Raw genomic sequence first — 17688 nt, 5'->3', positions numbered from 1 at the left:
ACGGGCCAGAAGACCAGTTCTCCATCCTAGACAGAGGAAAGACAGAAGAGGGTGCTGAGAGGAGAGAGATGGAAGGTGCCTGGGAGAAGGGAAAAAGATGAAAGGGTAGTGAAAGAGATGGGGGTACCTCAGAAGGGTAATAGCATGCTGTCCTCTCCAGCAGTTGGCTGCTGTGGAGGGAGGGTAGGACTGGGTTCTCCATGAAGCACTGCCCAGCAGGTATAAACCACCCTTCCTGTTATTCTGCCCCACTCCCCTTTTGGGGGAAGGAGTGTAGAGTGCAGTGAGCTGGGTGCAAACAACTGTGATCTTGGCAGCTTCTCCTTTCCTCACATCCTGCTTCGTTCTCCTCCAGCTTCTCCAGCACATGTCCAAGGAGACAGGAAGGGACAGGTCAAGACTCAGGCCATCCAGGGAACGAGTGACCTTCAATGCACAGCTGTCCAGGCCACTTCATAGCTGCTTGTAGAATGCACTGCAGGTGCAGGCCATGCCCAGAGAACCTGGCACAGGAACCCACCATTAGCATCTCCCAAAGTGGCTACAAGGGTTTCTCCAAAACCAGGAGATGTGGAAGAGACAAGCCAGAGTCTCCCGTCTGAATCAACGTCGGGCAGACATATTAAGACTAGGTGACCCCAGAGAAGTTCAGTTGTGAATACTGGTCACAAAATTTTGATGACACCCAACCCAGAATGTGATGAGTGGTGTGCCACAAGGTGAACAGCACTACGTCGTTCTGGCAGGTTTGGACTCCTGCATGAACTATTTATTCAATTGTTCACTAATGACCTGTCAGTGAAGTCTGCAGCATTCAATCCAAAGTGCGACTCCCTCTCCGAGCAGGAGAAATGCACTGAGAAATTCATGTGCACATTTCAGAAATGAGAATTTCCAAAGCGTGCTTGGGGAAATGCTGATTTCACTCTGAATTAGAAACTGCAGTGTCTGTATCTGCCACTGCAGATTTATTCTGAGGGCTTGTCCACACAGGAAGTTAAACCAAATTAATGAAAGGTGGGAAATTAACATGCATTAAACCCCTGTGTGGACACACTCATTCAGAATTAAAGTGGATTTAGGACTTGTGGGAGTCATTCTGGAATAGTTCTTCCTGATTACATATTCCTGATTAACTGCATCTATGGATGCTCTTACTGCAGCTCAAATGTCTTATTCTGAATTAACACTTTTGTTCCAGAACAATAGCATCTACACACGGAGCTTTAAATTTATACCCTACATTAATCTGAATTAATTTAGTTCACTTTAGCTGAATTCACTAAAGCAAACTAAGAGTTTAGTGCCCTTTAATTAAAGGTGTGATGTGAAAGTACATCAGTTAATTTGGTTTAACTTCCTTTGTACACAAGCCCTGAGTCTTGGCTTCCAGATCTTTCATCTAATTCGAATGGAAGGATGCAAAGTCTTAAAAGCCAACCTCAGAATTAATCTGCAGTGGCCAATGCAGACCTAAACCTACCATGATAAGGAAAGCCCCTAAGGAAAAAGCAAATTGCTCAGAATGGGATGGAATAAGCATGAAGCTGCCTAACCATCAGAAAAAAGAAATTTAGTCCACGCCAGGACGAGAGGGAGACACGGAATGCAAAAGAAGTTGTAACCTGATAGACTGTGGTAATGTACCCACATGTCTGGCAGAGGTTGGGAGTCACCAGCCAAATCTCAGTCACAGCCAAAGACATTTTCTGTAAAGAAACTAGGGATGGATTACCTAAAACAGCTAATGCCAATTACAGCAAACTCAGCAGCATCCTGTTGCTTTCCTTCTGCTGCTGCCGAGGAATGTAGTGTGCAGAATGAGCCTGATTTCTCCAGCCCTGTTCTTAATGCTGGAATTGTTCTTGTGGATCATGCAGTGACCAGATCAGAGGCACCTGGCCACAGAAGTGATGATAACTCTGAGGTGTAACATGGGCCTTCAGGTTTTCTACCCTAACAAACCTGGTGCCGAGCTTTAACTGGGCGAGATCCTGAAAGTTAACAGAAAGAGATCCTTTAATGACCAGCTGGGAGTTGCTGACAGCCACAGTTGTGCTCACAATGTCAGAGGCTCCTCCTAGACACTCATTAATTCCCAGCAGTGTCTAGCCCTTCATTCATCACTGGATGCCTTTCTAAAGGATATGCCCCAGTACCACTTCAAGTTACTTGTACTTGATGCAGGAATCAGTGGGAGGAATGCTATGCAGGGGAGCCTTAACCTTCTGGGCTAAACATCTGTGACTCTCTGAATAATTGCTATTCTAAAATCGAAAGTCAAAGACACAGAAGCCTGGACCATTTTTGGAGCTATGGGGTTCATTTGGTCTCCATGACAGATCCATAGTCAGTTCAGAGTTTACCATGTTTCACAGCATGGATACTAAGTGCTCCACAACGACAGCTGGGAGAGAACACATACACAGACCCCTACCAGTAAAGGAACCTCTCCTTTAGTTGTAGCAGTATCACAGCCTAGGACACAGCTGATCCAATGGCTGGCTGCTAAACAAATTCAGGCACAGATTTTTGACAGTGGGAGGACATGGGGGACTCCCCGTCACTTGAAGTCTTTGATTCAAGATGGAATATCTTTCCAAAAGCTTCGCCGTGGCTCAACCCGAAGTTATGGGTTTGGGGCAGAGTTTACTGGGTGAGGATCTATGGCCTGCGTTATTCAGGAGATCAGATTAGATGTTCCTAATGGCCCCTTCTGGCCATAAAATCTATGAAATTGAGTGGTTGTAATTCCGCCCAACCCAGGGCAGTGGTACCCTAGCCAGTACCAGCCCATTACACAGGAATTTCTAGAAAATGGGTGCCCTGTGCAATAGCCAAACCACTTGCTGGGATCATCAGTCCACCTCCTGGATTCATTCATCTTGTTGGATATTAGCAAGTCTCCATTTTCCAGTGTTGCCATTGCCAGCAGTGAGTTAATCACCGGCTCCATGCTAAGTATGGCTGGACTTCCCTGCTGATTCTCTGAGACACTCTGCCTACCATTCCCAGACCTGAAGAAGAGCTCCGTGTAAGCTCAGAAGCTTGCCTCTCTCAGCAACAGAAGTTGGTCCAACAAAAGACTCCTGGCTCTCCTACCTTGTCTTGCTGATTCTTGTTTCTTTGGATGTGAACTTTAACTTCCAGTTCCCCAGCTGCAGCTAACACATTCATTGACAACCTGACTTCTTGTCACTTCCCCTCTCAGCGGCTGCCCTGGAGTGGGATTCCTTAAGGGAGCTCTTTTCATTTAAACTCATCTCTCTTTTCACTCCTTCACAGAAACGTCTCATAAAGTGATTTCCTTTTTCTTCCCCCGCCTTTGGTCCTTTCTCCTTTGATTTGCTTTGATTCAGAGAGTTGTAGATAAATATTGTTTTTCCTCCTCCAAGGATTGGGGAATTGGGACAAGGAGAGAGGAGGGAGGGAGAAGAGGCTTGTGTGTGGATATGAAGTCCAGCGCCTGGAGTTTTCTGATCCATCCAGCTTTAAGGAAGAACGGCTACTTCTGGGAACTGGTTTCTGGTCTATTAATTTTTTGTGCTACTGCAGAACCTTCCCTTGCAGCCACTCAACTTTTTCACAGTCAACATGGCTGTTGTTAAAGGCAGAGAGTGGGGAACTGCTCTTCTGGGGGGAGAAGCTGCTATTGTGGCCCAGTTTGCGCAGCAACACAAGGGAGTTACAGGGGTGTAAGGTACCCCCTTCTGCCAGCTATACAGGTTGTGGGTAGCAGCACAGGAGACAGAGCTTTCCAGCAAGCCAAAAACATCAGTTATTCACTCAGTTCTACTCAGGAGAGTTAATTAGGCCTTATCAATACTGGAGATTTGCCCCAATTACAGCTGTCAGCAGCCAGCCACCAGTGTAGTTGCACCAGTACAAACCTCTACACAGAGACAGCTAATAATTGCACAGTGCACCCTCTTCGGCTGCTTGAAGCCAAGGTAAACTGCTCTGGGGCAAATTGTGGCTTATAGGATATGTCTATGCTGCATTTAAAAGCCCGCAGCTGGCATGTGCCAGCTGACTTGGGCTTGTGGGGCTGGAGCCTGTGCTCTAGGACCGTGCGAGGGGGGAGGGTCCCAGAGCTCGGGCTGCAGCCTGAACCCAAATATCTACGCTGCAGTTAAACAGCCCCTTAGCCCGAGTCCTGTGAGCCCAAGTCAGCAGGTACAGGCCAGCCACGGGTTTGAAAATGCAGTGTAGACAGACCCACAGAGGCTTTGCATGCCTTTACTTAGGGTTTGCACTGATGCTGCTGCATCACTAGCTGAAACTGGGGGAATTCTTATTACAAACAGAGACTACTAGAACTGGTGGAGAAATGGCTGCGGGGGGCAGATTTTGGTGAATTCCAAAGCATTTTAGTGCTTTGTGTTCCCCAGCAACCTGATTTTTTCGTTTTCTACATTTTAAACTGAAGTTTTTTTAATCAAAAATTTGTGAATTGATTTTTTTTTTTTTTGGATGGGAGGTCACAGAGTTTTGTGACTAAACTCCCAAAGTGGACACCTTTTAGCTTCCCCCATTTTGGGTCTCCGCAGAGAATGACCCGCGTGAGAAAGCTTTGGATCGGGATCTGAAGCCAGGTCCGAACTCTGTGTTTCAGAGGCACTTGGGTTCCAAGGCTCTAAGCTAAGGGCTTTGGGCTCCCGGTTGTAGCAGGGCAGCATATGCAACACCATACTAAGGCTAATGTGATGGAAACAGAGTCGTACCCTCAGGATACGATCACTCAGGACCTGTCTACACTTACAGCGCTGCACCGGTGCAGCTGCAGTGCTTAGTGAAGAGCGTCTCCCATCAGCGTAGGTGCTCCACCTCTCTGAGCGGTGGTAGCTGTGCTGATAGGAGAAGCCCTTTCCTCGACATAGCCCTGGCTCCAGGGTCGGGCAGGTTGGTAGCGCAGACCAAGCCTTACTCTCCACAACCTCAGCTGTTATGTTTCTGACTCTTCACGTACTAGTACTTCAAACACATTAGCTGCCCAGAATTAAACAGAATTACTGACAGGACTGGCAAGATATTTCCAGAAGTGGGGGCTAGATCAGGAAGCAGAGGCACCCTAAAACCATTTAGCACATCCCCTTACCTATCATTTCCAACCAGTTTACACTCAACTGCTGAACCTTTCCCTGCAGGCAATTTCCTGCCCTCTGGGCTTTTTCTGACATATGACAGGCCCCGTGAAGACCATTCCTTGTTGAGGGAGGAGAGGAGAGACCTGGCTTCTTATGGAAATCTCTCTGCTGACACAATGGGGCCAACACAATCACATTCCACCCCCAGCCGCTGCAATTATCAGCCTGCTCAGCCTGACAGGGCAGGCGAGCAAATGGAGAAACCCATTTTTAAAATGATTCCATTTACAGAAATAAATAAATACATAGCAGAAGGTGGCGCTTCGTTCAGCATTTTTACTTGGAAAGCTAAAAACCACCACTGGCCTTTTCCTGGGCTGCAGTCACGGCTCATGCAGCGCAAAGGAGTACATTCTCTGATCTCGGGGCCAGCTGTGTGCCCATGGGCTCCCCGGCACGAGAGCAATCTAACAGCTGTTATAACTTACATCAGCTGCTAACAAAGGCCCTAACAGGCAGTCAGGGATCAGCACCATGCAGAGACATCCTGGCTACTCCCACCTTCGCTTTGGTCACACCCTATATGCCAGTGACAGAGGGGGGGTACGGAAGATGGCTGTTACGCAGGGTGATCCTCTTGTGGCTGGGTACACCAATGTTAAGGCCAAACTCAGTCAGTGACAAGGTGCAAAGCAGACACGCTGCAGCCCAGGATCTGGTCCCAAGTGTCTAGAACAGCCAAGGGTGGAGGTGGGTCACAACAGAAACATGGCTCGTCTCTAGGGTCGAGCGTGTGTGAAAGTTCTTGTCTGCTCTTGTCTGTCTGCTGGAGTAATGAAGTTGGTGAGGTATGAGCGCTTTTCTGTTCCCCTTTGAAATATCCACAGTGGGGGGGGGGGTAAGAAAGAGGACGCCTCTTTCAGGAAGCAAGAGGGGACAGGCCAAGATCACAGCTTAGTCCCAAGCACGTCTCATTAGGCAGCAAGGACTTGGCAGGAGTGATCTGAACCGTGCTGGCTCTGGCAATCCTGCTGACTCTGCCGCGCCCCCAGTCCACCTCATTAACATGGTATTAAATTGGAATTATGGGAGATCCTATTATCTGCTGCTTATAAATTACTACAGGCCTGCTGACGTCCGCTGTGATAATTATATTGATAAGGAGGATTGGGTCAATGAGGCTGCACAGATTTCTACTGTATCAGTCTGTCAAATTACTCTATCGCTTTCTCTAGTTTATACAAGCATTAACTATCTGACCTGCTTATGGTCATTAGTTAATAATCGCTGTCCTGCATCAGTTATCTCTCCACTGTGCCTATCCATCTAGCCACTGTATCCTTGTTTTGTTAGTCTCGCTCTTTCATATCTCAGTCTTTCATCTGACTCTCTCTCCCTCTCTCATTTCCTCAGCTGGTGGATTTCTGTTTGCTCTTCTGACCAATTCTTGTCTTCCTATTGAACCAGACTGAATTCTGCTCCGGAGAGAAGAGCAGGGGCAATTTTATATTCACACATCTAAGCTGTGTCTATAATCCTGCAATGAGGTTTTATTCAACGTTCCAGCCTGGCTTTGTACAACTAGCTCAGAGTCACAATTACCACCCTACATCTTTCACTCCCACACAAAAGGCAGAGAGGGCCAAAGAGCAGGTAGTTAGCTTCTAACAAACACAAGTCCATCAAAGGCAACGAGCGCTAATTAGTCCCTGGGCTCCTCCCACCACTGTCAGCCATTGCCGAGGAGAAGCTTCTCTCCCAGGGTCAGTGAAGCCACCGTGGAGTCACTAGAGACCCCAGAGATATAGGAGGCTACCAAGCGAACACACTAATTGAAGGAAGTGCCTTCCCACCTCCAAGTCACGCTGGCAAACGAAGTTGAGATCAAGCAAAAGAGGAAAACTAGAGAGTTTCACTGCTGGGGAGGTCAGAGCAAGAGTGCTGATTTTCTTTTGAGGTGTCACCAAAAACTCTAGGAAAAGCGGCTAGAGAACTGCAACACGCTGAGATGGACACTTCCCACAGTCAGGTCAAGGTGGAGGCTGTTCAGTCACAGAGTTAGTAGCACACATCTCAGGTTCAGCAGCACCTGAGCTCTTTGTGACAGCAGTGGGCAGCAGTAAGGGACCAACTACCAACAAGAGGAATCAAGGTCACAGCAAAGACCACCAGTAAGGAGAAGGCACTGTATAATTCAGGGAAAGTGCTACTGTAGGCTGAGATATCCTGGTTCTACACGAACAGCAGTGGAAATGCATACTGTTCATCACTAGATATGAGGCTGAGCCAAGAAGTTTGGACCTAGATCTAAACTTCAGTGAAGTTTGAGGGTATTAAGATAAGAACTTCCAGTTGGGATCCATGTGATAGAGCCAGGACTAAATGATGAAATTCAGATCCAGGGGGAACCAAATTCACCCAGGTATTAGCAAGCACAATGTCAAGACAATGAGAGTTGTGCCCAGTCACAACTGCTACCTCTCCCACCCACCTCCTTGTAGTAAAATTTGACCTTCATTTCCTCTCTGTAGATTTCAACAATGTCACATGGAGCATAAGTGAGGGTAGAATTCAGCCATTTCCCACACCCACTGAATACTAAATGGATGCAAGATACACTACTTTGATCTTATGACTTGTTTTACCATAATGCCTAGCCGCCCCCAGCTGAGATCAGGGCCCTATTGTGTTAGGCAATGAACAAACAGATAGTGGGGGCTTACAATCTAACAAATGCCTGAGCAGCTTGCATTGTAAATAGCAGGGCCGGCTCCAGGCACCAGCGAAGGAAGCAGGTGCCTGGGGCGGCCAACAGAAAGGGGCGGCACTCTGTCCGTTGTCAGGGTGGCACGTCCGGATCGGCGGTGGCACTTCTGCGGCAGTTCAATCAGCCCGCTCCGGATCAGCGGCAATTCGGTGGCAGGTGTTTCACTTGCTGTCTTGCTCCTCAGTGGCACTTCGGTAGCAGCTTGATCGTGTTGTTTTGTTTTTTTTCCCACCGCTTGGGGCGGCAAAAAGGCTGGAGCCGGCACTGGTAAATAGACAAAGGATGGGAAGGGAAACTGAGCTAAAAAGAGAGGAAGTGACTTGCCACCAGGTGAGTGGCAGCACGGGGAAAAAGGAAACAGGCTCTTTGACACCCAGACCAGTGTCCTACCCACTAGTTCTCACGGCCTCTTTGCCATTTACACCACTTGCTCCCATTTTCTGGCCAATGTACACCTGATGTGTCACTTGCACTAGGGAATTTGGCCTGAGCCATCCATGGAGGCTGGATCTACTGACATCAGGTCTGAATTAAATATATTTTTCTTGCTTTTCCAGGGAACATTGGGAGAGAGAGGAACTATACCAATGTGTTCCCATGTGCATGCTCACTAGCCACAGGCAGCATGAACCAAGCAAGGGTAGGAAAAGTGCAACAGAAATATTTAGATAATATACGATAACAACCCTGTAAATGCTGAAGAGGCGTCTGAACAGTTATGTTTTCAGGCACGTCACGGCAATGTGAGAGAGAGAAAGCAGTAAACAAGTATTTATGGGGGGGGTCAGAGGGGAGAGGCGGATATGTGCTGCCATTCCCATGGGAAACAAAGACAAGGTGCAAGGCACAAAAATAATTATAAATAATATAGGACAATTTCACAGGATTACTGCACTGGCAGTTACTGGTAGAGCTCAGACTTCGATAACGGTCCCCAGTCCGGATTGGCAAATGAATTTGTACTCTGCTTCCTTTCCCCCAGTGCCTCCATGGGCACAACACTCAGGTACGATCCCTAGAATCTGTCAGTGGGGTCATAAGGCTGCTACACTGGCTGGTACGCACAGTTTACAGGGTTGCCAATTATCATGATTTTCTCCTAATATTTGGTGCCTTTCTTAAAGTTAGGGGATTATGTGAGACTCTTGGCTTTCATTAATAAACAACTGAGTTTCTAGCTGTGATGGTTGTGAAGAAAAGCTTGGAAATGTGACCTGCATGCGCCCAGAAAGCAGAAGACAAATTAAATGAACCCAAACTTTTTTTTTTTTAATTATCTCATGATTTTTGAGGCCTGGCTCATGATTTCTGAACGACTGGTGTTGGCAACACCGTGCACAGCTGGGCAACTCTCTGATCGATTGGCTAGGCAACGCGGAGGGAGCACTACATTCACAAGTCTGCTCATTTTCAGTTCCTCGGCATTGCAAGGCTTTGAGCAGGGCAGACGAGGGAATTACAGTTGGAACCAGCAGGCCGGGGGAGGGGCACAATTTAGGGTTCAGTGATATGTATCACTGGGGTTGGACCTGAACCTTCACCTGGATTCAGTCTTCAATTCCCACCCCAAATTGTAGATTAAGCCTCATCTGTATTTGGGTGGGAACTCTGCCTCCTTGGCCAAATTCTAGTTTAATTCAAGAGGGCTGGCGCAGCAGCTCAGACGTCTCTTTTCCAACGTGCCATTACACTATATCGCCCTACTGCATTTTGGTTGTTAGAACGCAAAGGCCTGTTTGCTCTCTCACAGCTCTGTAAGTCAGGAGCAACACAAACGCACGTCAATGGGCCTGCCTCCCCATTGCCCTGCACCTTGCCTCACCACTTACACCAGCGCAACCTGAGTGCAAAACAAGTGGAAAATGCTCCCTGCGGTGCAAATTAGTCCAAGCCAGGGCCGGCTCCAGGCACCAGCGCAGCAAGCAGGTGCTTGGGGCGGCCAACGGAAAGGGGCGGCATGTCCGGCTCTTGAGCAGCAATTCGGCAGCGGGTCCCTCAGTCCCTCTCAGAGGAAAGGACCTGCTGCCGAATTGCCGCCGAAGAATGCAGCGGCGGCAGTAGAGCTGCCACCGAAGTGCTGCCTATTGCAGATTCTTTTTTTTCCCCCCCCTGCCGCTGAAGCCGGCCCTGGTCCAGCCAATGGAGAATCAGGTCCAATTGTAGTTACATGAGTGTAAAACCAATAGACACATGAGGAAGATCAGGCCTACTATTTTCCACGTGGAAACAAAACAGTTTCCACCTTGAAAGTGGCACATGCTACAAACATTATCCAATGTAATCCAATAATAGTTCACAGCACCACCACACCCAAAGGTTCAAGGACTGTAGCAGGGCTCTCAGGAGGAGGCTCGTCAGTCACAAAATTGCTTTGAAAGGAATAGAGGAATAGAAATGCAAAGTGCTGCATTTAGGCTCACACGAGATCCTTTGTCTGTCCTGGTCTGCATGGGATGGCACCACCTAAGTTTACTTAGAGCTTCGGAGCCAAGTGATCACCAGAACTCCACATGGCATTCAGCTAAACAAAGCAGTTCAACCACTTGTTGGCGTCAGCAATAAGAGAGAGCCCCAAGGAGGTTCAGGTGCATTTGGTCATCAAAATACTACAAAGGATTTTTTTTTTCAGAGTAACAGCCGTGTTAGTCTGTATCCGCAAAAAGAAGAACAGGAGTACTTGTGGCACCTTAGAGACTAACAAATTTATTAGAGCATAAGCTTTCGTGGACTACAGCCCACTTCTTCGGATGCATATGTTCCATTCTATATGCATCCGAAGAAGTGGGCTGTAGTCCACGAAAGCTTATGCTCTAATAAATTTGTTAGTCTCTAAGGTGCCACAAGTACTCCTGTTCTTCTTTTTACAAAGGATTTTGTTGACACTAACGATGGGCACAAACCAATACACCAAACCCAACGGCCCTGGAACTTTGGGGGGTGTTAGATATCGACTCCGAGATGCAGATTCTAATTTGACTAGTGGCCCTCATCTTTAACAGGGCAAACCAAGAACCTGGATCCACCACACCCCCAAGCTTCAGGATGTTCAAAATCCAGATCTGTAGTTTAAAAGAGGTGAGCAAAGTCCTTGATGTGAATGGGAAAAGGAGGGGCTCGGGAGTTGGGAGAACTTGGTTCTATTCCTAGCTCTTCCACAGACTTGCTGTCTGGCCTTGAGGCAAGACACTGAGGCCAACATTTTCAACCCTGGTGCCTAAAGTTCAGCTCCTACATCCATAGTTGACACCTAAATTTAAGGTTCAGATCCTCAAAGGTGTTTAGATGTCCATGGGAGTTAGACACCTAAATACCTTGGAGGACATGAGACGAGCAGCCCAGCTTTAGTCTCACGCTGGCAATGTTTAAAATGGGGATGCATCTACTGCACAGGAGAATGGATTGCTGATGTGTGCCAAGCACTTTGAGATCCCCAGATGGAAGATGCTGCATAAAGAGCATAGGAGTTGACAGTATCCTGTCTCCAAAAGTGACCAGCAGCAGATGCTCCAGAAGAAGGTGCTAGAAACTCTGCAGTAGGCAGATGTGGGGGTGATCTGCCCTCCATGAAGGTCTCCTCCTAATCTCTGATAGAGATTGGTTTAAACACTGACAAGATGAGGTTTAATCTCCTTCCCAATACTCTTTTTGTCAGCATTAACTGTAACACCTCTGGATATTCTTGTGATCCATATGAATGTCCAATCCCCCTTCAAAGATTAAGCACAAAGTTATGGTTAATTTAAATGTAACTCTTCTGCCAGGTGGCGTTGGCAGCAGCACGGCCAGGTTCAATACCTAGGAGTTCCTTTTAACATCACAAAACAGAACTGGCTTGAGCTCCCACCCAGAAATCTGGAAAACTAAACACCACCCGTGCGTGTTTCTCGGAGGCAATATTTCCCCATTCACAACCAAATGAAAACGTTTATTCCAAGGGAGCGGGAACTCAGCATTAATTTGGGAAACCACCGCAACAATGATTCAAAAGTACGTAAACCGTAAGGAAACACCCACCCCACGGTATCTCGGCCAGCAGTCCTTTGCCTCAGTTTCCCACCCTGCGGTTTGAAAGTCCAGTGGACAGGTGTCCCTTTAACATGCCACTCCCCTTTCCCTCCACTGCACCCTATTCGCAGCAGGTTGTCCGAAGTGAGCAAGGTCCCAGAATTCAGGGGTGCATTCACCTCCCACCCCTCAATGGGGGCCAAGCAGGGCCTTCGCTGCTGCTGCCCACCCGTGCCGCTGCTTATCGCTGTCACTGTGCGCCGCTGTGTCTTCTGCATCCTCCCTTCCTCTGCTACACTGTCCCCAGCAAGCTCTAAGGTTCAGCCCCCTACTGCTACTCATCCGTGATTTCAGCCTTGTAAAAGGCCTCTAAACTGAGTCTGATCAGCATTACCTATAAACACAGGAAGGGGAGGGACAGATGGTATCTGTGCCGCTTTAAACAGAGCCCACACCACCAAGGAACACCTCGCCCCCACCCTCTCTGACTTGTACCTCGATTTGGCTTCGCTACCTTCTGCTTAGCAAGTAGGTTACAGCGAGGTTGACCCCCTCAATTAGGGCATGGTAAGTACAGTTCTGCTGCCCTTTAGTCGTACCATAAGCTAACAACAATCTTTTAACCCTGCATTCAAGACTAAAGTGAAATTTTAACCCAAAACAGCCAAAATTGATCACGTTGATTACTCTGCCCATCACCAAGGCAGAGTAGGTGGGTCTATGCAAGGTCTTTTGCCCTATGAGGTCTTTCCCCCCAGTTCATCAATCTATGTCAGGGTAGAGCTCATTCAGACCCTGGTTGACATAAGTAATTAATTAGGGTTGTCAACTCAATGGGTCATTTCCTGCCCTTGGATATATATGCGCACTTGCCATGAAATCTATCTTCTTTTATTTCCTTCCTTTTTCTTGTGTGTGATGTTGCACTGACATTTTTAATCGTTTGCTTTTATATTGTATATTTTATGATGCTTTACAGAGTATTTATTACTGCATTTCAATTATGTGCCTAGTGCTTGTTATGCCCTAATGGTGGAGGGGAAGCAGGAAGGAGCAGACTGGGGAGACTTTGGGGAATATTTTCAAAAGGGCCTGCAGGATTTCGGCATCTAGGTCCCATTGACGTTAAATGGGAGCAAGACACCTAAGTCACTTTGCAATATTTGAAAACATCATCTTTTATATTAAAAAGTATTAGGCCACAATCCTGAAAAGTGCTGAGCTCCAATTGATCACCCATATTTCCACTGACTTCAGTCTATATTCGTAGTAATTACTACAGGAAACGGCTAAAATTCAATAATACCTTGCATTTCTGTTGGACCCTTTAATAAAGAACCACGAGCATTTTACCAGTGTTAATTAATTCAAGCCTTACACGCCCCCAGGGAGTTTAGATGAATAACTAGAGCTGGTCAGGAATTTTTCGATAAAACGTTTTTTCAATTGCAAATGCTGATTGATCGAAACCCAAACTTGTCACGGGACAGGATCTGTTTCGAAGAGTATTTTGACTAAAACATATTTCTCGGGGAAAAGTTTTTGAATTGTCAAAATCTTTTGTCGCAACATTTTCTAAATGAAAAATTCCAGTTTTTCAGTTCAAAATGACTTTTCATTTTGAAGTTTAAGCTAATTATAGTAAAAAAAAAATCAAAATAGTCTAAATCAAAATGAAGCATTTAGAAATCACTGAAATGAAATGATGTGATTGACGTGAACTAAAATTTTGGTTTGGATTTGGTTCATAAAAACTGTTCAAGATTTCTGCTTTTGGTCCCAATTTGAGACAGGAAATTTTTTCAATATCTCAAATTGTCATAGGATGGGGGAAAGTTTCCCAGCAAGCTGTAATGAAAAACACTATGATTACAGTTGCTCAGGAAAAAGAGGGGGAGGGGTACAAAAATAAGATAAACTACTTCCAGCTAGCCTTTATTAACATCCCTCTTTTAACAGGTGGGTAAACTGAGGCACAAGGAAATCAAAGTGAATTACCCCCCATGCACACACACAACAAGATGGTGACAGAACTGAATATAAACTGCAGCAATTCTGTCTCTCAGCCCCTGCTCTTACTGCTAAACTCTCCTTCCTCCAAACAACTGCACTCCAATTATATGACACAAACCATAAACTAATGATCCAATGAAAACAAAATGCAAGGCAAACAGATTGGCAGCTGGTAACCAATGTGCAATCAAATCGTCCTTTCTGCTGCACTAGGAGCAATTAGAGTCCTTGAGCTCACAGTCGTAGTCCTGCCCGTCTGCTGGCTTCATCCTCTCTGCTATGTTAAGCTGTAATTCTTTAAAGCAGAACAGATGGAGTTAACTGTTGGTCAACATACCATAGTCCCAGCAAGAGTTCTAGAGGCAAATGCATCCCTGGGCAACTCCACTGAAGTCAATGATTTTATACCAGGGATAAATGTGGCCCCTAGAGTTGGGATTACCACCTGGAGACTACAAATCAATAAGAAAATGAAAAGTTGTCTTGTTCCAAATAAAGACACTTTACCCCATAATCCAGAGCACAGGTAGGGGATGAAATGACTTCAACAGGAGATACTGGTCTGTCCAGAACATAAACCTAAACAAACTTAATACTGTACAGTCTAATTTAACAGTGTTACTACAGCTACTGAATTAAACCTGGCAATGTAGTGCTCAGTTTCTGGGGCATGAAATGCCATTTGAGATACCATACTGATATGAGAATATGTTTTTAATTTTTTCCCCTCCTGTATTGTATTTGTTAGTGCACCTGGAATAGGTCCCCATCTAAGAATTTATGCCCCAAATATATTAGCGAGTAGATGATGTGTTTCTACCAAATGAACCATTTCAGTACAAAAAAAAAATCAACCAAGTAAGATGCAAAATTTTCATGTCCCTGTGTAAAGATTTGGAGTGAAATCCTGTCCCCATCGAACTTAATGGCACCGACTTCAATGGGCCCAGATTCCACCCTGGGGATGTATGACAGCTCACAAAAGTGAGGTACTGATAGCCTGGCTAAATGAGACTGAGTATAAACCAGACAGCATCACTCTGCCAGCTGGTTACCAACAGGCCTCCCAGTACGCCCCAGCCAGGAACGGCCATCTCCCTTCTATTCCAGTCTATGGACTTTCGCTTGAGCAAAGATTTCCAGTATTGGCAAACTGCACCAGACATTGGCCCAACCCTTCAAGGTCCTGAGCGCCACCCCAGAATTGCTAAGCACCTTGCAAGATCCAGCTGTTGGGGCCAGAGCCAGTTCTCACTGAAAGACCCCCATTGACCTCAGTGGGCATTAGATCAGGCCCTTGGTGATAAGACAGACAAATGTGAGGACTGGACTCTGTTGAGCTGGCCAAATGCATGACAGGACAAATTCTGCTCTGATTTACACCCCAAGCAGCCATAATTTGGTCCTTCTGTTGTGACCTAAGGCCTCCAGCTACAAAAGGCTGGCAAATTATCAGACTGCACCATCTCGACAGCTTATGACTCACATTTACCCTTTCCTTAAAAACACAGCTATTTCCTTGCCAGCAATGGGTGAGATGCAGTCACGCTGAGGCCAACAGGATGTCACTGGGTTACATCTATGCAGGATCTAGCCCCTTACACCACACTCCAAAAGACTCCTCCTGTGATCTGAGCACAGCGGTCCCGTTTAAAGGCTAATATCATTCATGTTCTTCTCATTTAGGGTCTCCAGGTTCTCAGACAGTTCTGTTGGCCAAGGCTGGCTTAGAAGTTGCTTTTCCTGCTCAAGAAAATGGGGGCTGATGGTGCAAACTTAGTCCTGAGGAACATGCTTATTGGTCTCAACTTGCTCCTGCTGGGATCAGTCCTCAAGCCCTTTGAGTGCCGGCTAGAGGTGACAACAGAGCGGATGAGGAGGCAGGTAGTGGACGAGGAAGGCAACTTTGCCAACTACAGCCCACCTATCAAGGAGCAATCCATGGTCTTCAACCATGTATACAACATTAACATCCCCCTGGACAGCTTCTGCTCATCAGCACTCGAGGCATCATCTGACCAGGAGGTGAGTTCAGAAGACGACAGGATGACGGAATATACGGAGCAGACCTCAGACAGCGAGAGCCAGGTCACCTTCACCCACAGGATTAACCTCCCCAAGCAGGCTTGCAAGTGCTTCACCTCTGCCCAGGTCATGCAGGAGCTTCAGAGCAGAATTGAGATGCTGGAGAGGGAGGTGTCCATGCTACGGGACCAATGCAACTCCAATTGCTGCCAAGAAAATGCAGCTACAGGTAGTAACTGATGCTGTTAGATCTTGCTGGGGACTAAGGTCTCAAGAAAGGAAGGCGCGTGAGTTAGAGTGGGTGACATTACTCAGAGTATTAATGGAGGAAATTTTGCATTTGCTAATGGTGCCACAACGGTGCGTATACTCAGCACTGTCAATATTATTTATCAACATAAATAAAGAGGGCCAGATTCACTAGCTAGAACCCAGGCTACAGGTTCTGGGAGGTAGAAAGTCCATCGGGAGTTGGGTACAAAAGCACAAGTCTCCACACTGCTGGGAATCCCAAAGCCAGCCTGCATAGCCCAGAAAGAGGGTGGGACTGACTGGGGAGAGGCAGGGTCAGGGCATTCAGGAAATATGCTGATTCAGGGTATCTCCTCAGCTGCCATGGTTCCTATGGAGCCCTCGATGGAATTTAAAGCTCCTCCCCCTTGCAAAACTCCTAAGTGTGTGTGGTGACAGTTCTTCACCCCTAAAAAAGAGATTCAGTCTCCACATTCATTGATTCTTCAGCATCCCAACCTGTGACATGGATTTGTCAATGTTTATACATGGGGGAAGTATCTGACAGTGAAATTCAATCGCTGGCCCAAGTGCAGCTTGGTAAAGTGGGTACAATTCCCATGGAAGTCTCGGGGTCAAATTCAAATATAAATGGTGCTGGATGTAAGTTACACGTTGGGTATAAGTTGGTCAGAAGTCAGGTGCAAGTGGCAAAGGGCATCAATTTTGAACTCAGCAGATAATGCAAAGTGAGTGTAACCTCCCTGGCAGAGGCAGAAGGTGGAGGAAGAGTAGATAACCCTAGGACAGTGGTGGGCAACCTGTGGCCCATGGGCCGCACATGGCCCATCAGGGTAATCCGCTGGCGGTCTGCCAGACAGTTCAATTTCTTGTGGGAACCAAAATCAGCCCTTGGTAAGTGGGCCCAGTTCCATTCTGTTACATGAGGGTAAATCAGCAGGCATTTCACTGAAGCCAATAGGCGTTGTAGCCTCTTACACTCTAGGGCAGTGGTGGGCAACCTGAGGCCCGCAGGCCGCATGCAGCCCATCAGGGTAATCCGCTGGCGGGCTGCCAGACCGTTTGTTTAAATTTGCAGGGCTGCCCACAGCTTCCAGTGGCTGTGGTTCACTGTTCCCAGCCAATGGGAGCTGCGGGAAGTGGCAGGCTGCAGGGACGTGCTGGCCGCCGCTACAACGCCTATTGGCTTCAGAGAAATGCCTGCTGATTTACCCTCATGTAACAGAATGGAACTGGGCCCACTTACCAAGGGCTGATTTTGGTTCCCACAAGAAATTGAACTGGTGTCGGTTACACTCACACCTATTTTGGACACTCACGCTGACTGCCGGATTGGTGCAAGTTATCAGACACTACTTTGTCACTTGAGCCCATTTGCTGATCAGCTTAGACCCTACATGCGACTTACCCAGCCATGTACATCACCAGTGAATCTGGCCCTCTCTCTGTGGTCACTTCGTGTTGAGCTTTCCCCAAGCTCTTCAATATATTCAGCAGTGACCTAGAGGAATCACTGCCTGCTCAGATGAGAAGAGAGCT

General features: G+C 47.0%; 1 protein-coding gene across 2 annotated transcripts in view; it reads left to right on the top strand.

Moving 5' to 3' along the window:
* TNR (tenascin R) overlaps nucleotides 1-17688 on the top strand; it is a 149441-nt gene that overhangs the window by 67095 nt on the left and 64658 nt on the right. Inside the window, exons 1-2 of one of the 2 annotated variants that reach the window (XM_054038697.1) lie at nucleotides 10861-10929; nucleotides 15559-16126. In XM_054038697.1, coding sequence (XP_053894672.1) covers nucleotides 15628-16126 — 499 coding nt within the window. In that variant the 5' untranslated portion in view covers nucleotides 10861-10929; nucleotides 15559-15627. Of the gene's footprint in view, nucleotides 1-10860; nucleotides 10930-15558; nucleotides 16127-17688 lie in introns of those variants that run through there. The other variant, XM_054038696.1, reaches the window with a different exon arrangement.

Source organism: Malaclemys terrapin, chromosome 8 (assembly GCF_027887155.1).
Source record: "Malaclemys terrapin pileata isolate rMalTer1 chromosome 8, rMalTer1.hap1, whole genome shotgun sequence".
NCBI lineage: Eukaryota > Metazoa > Chordata > Testudines > Emydidae > Malaclemys > Malaclemys terrapin.
Note: the sequence above shows the minus strand (reverse complement) of the source record. Positions and strands in the feature narration are given on the sequence as shown.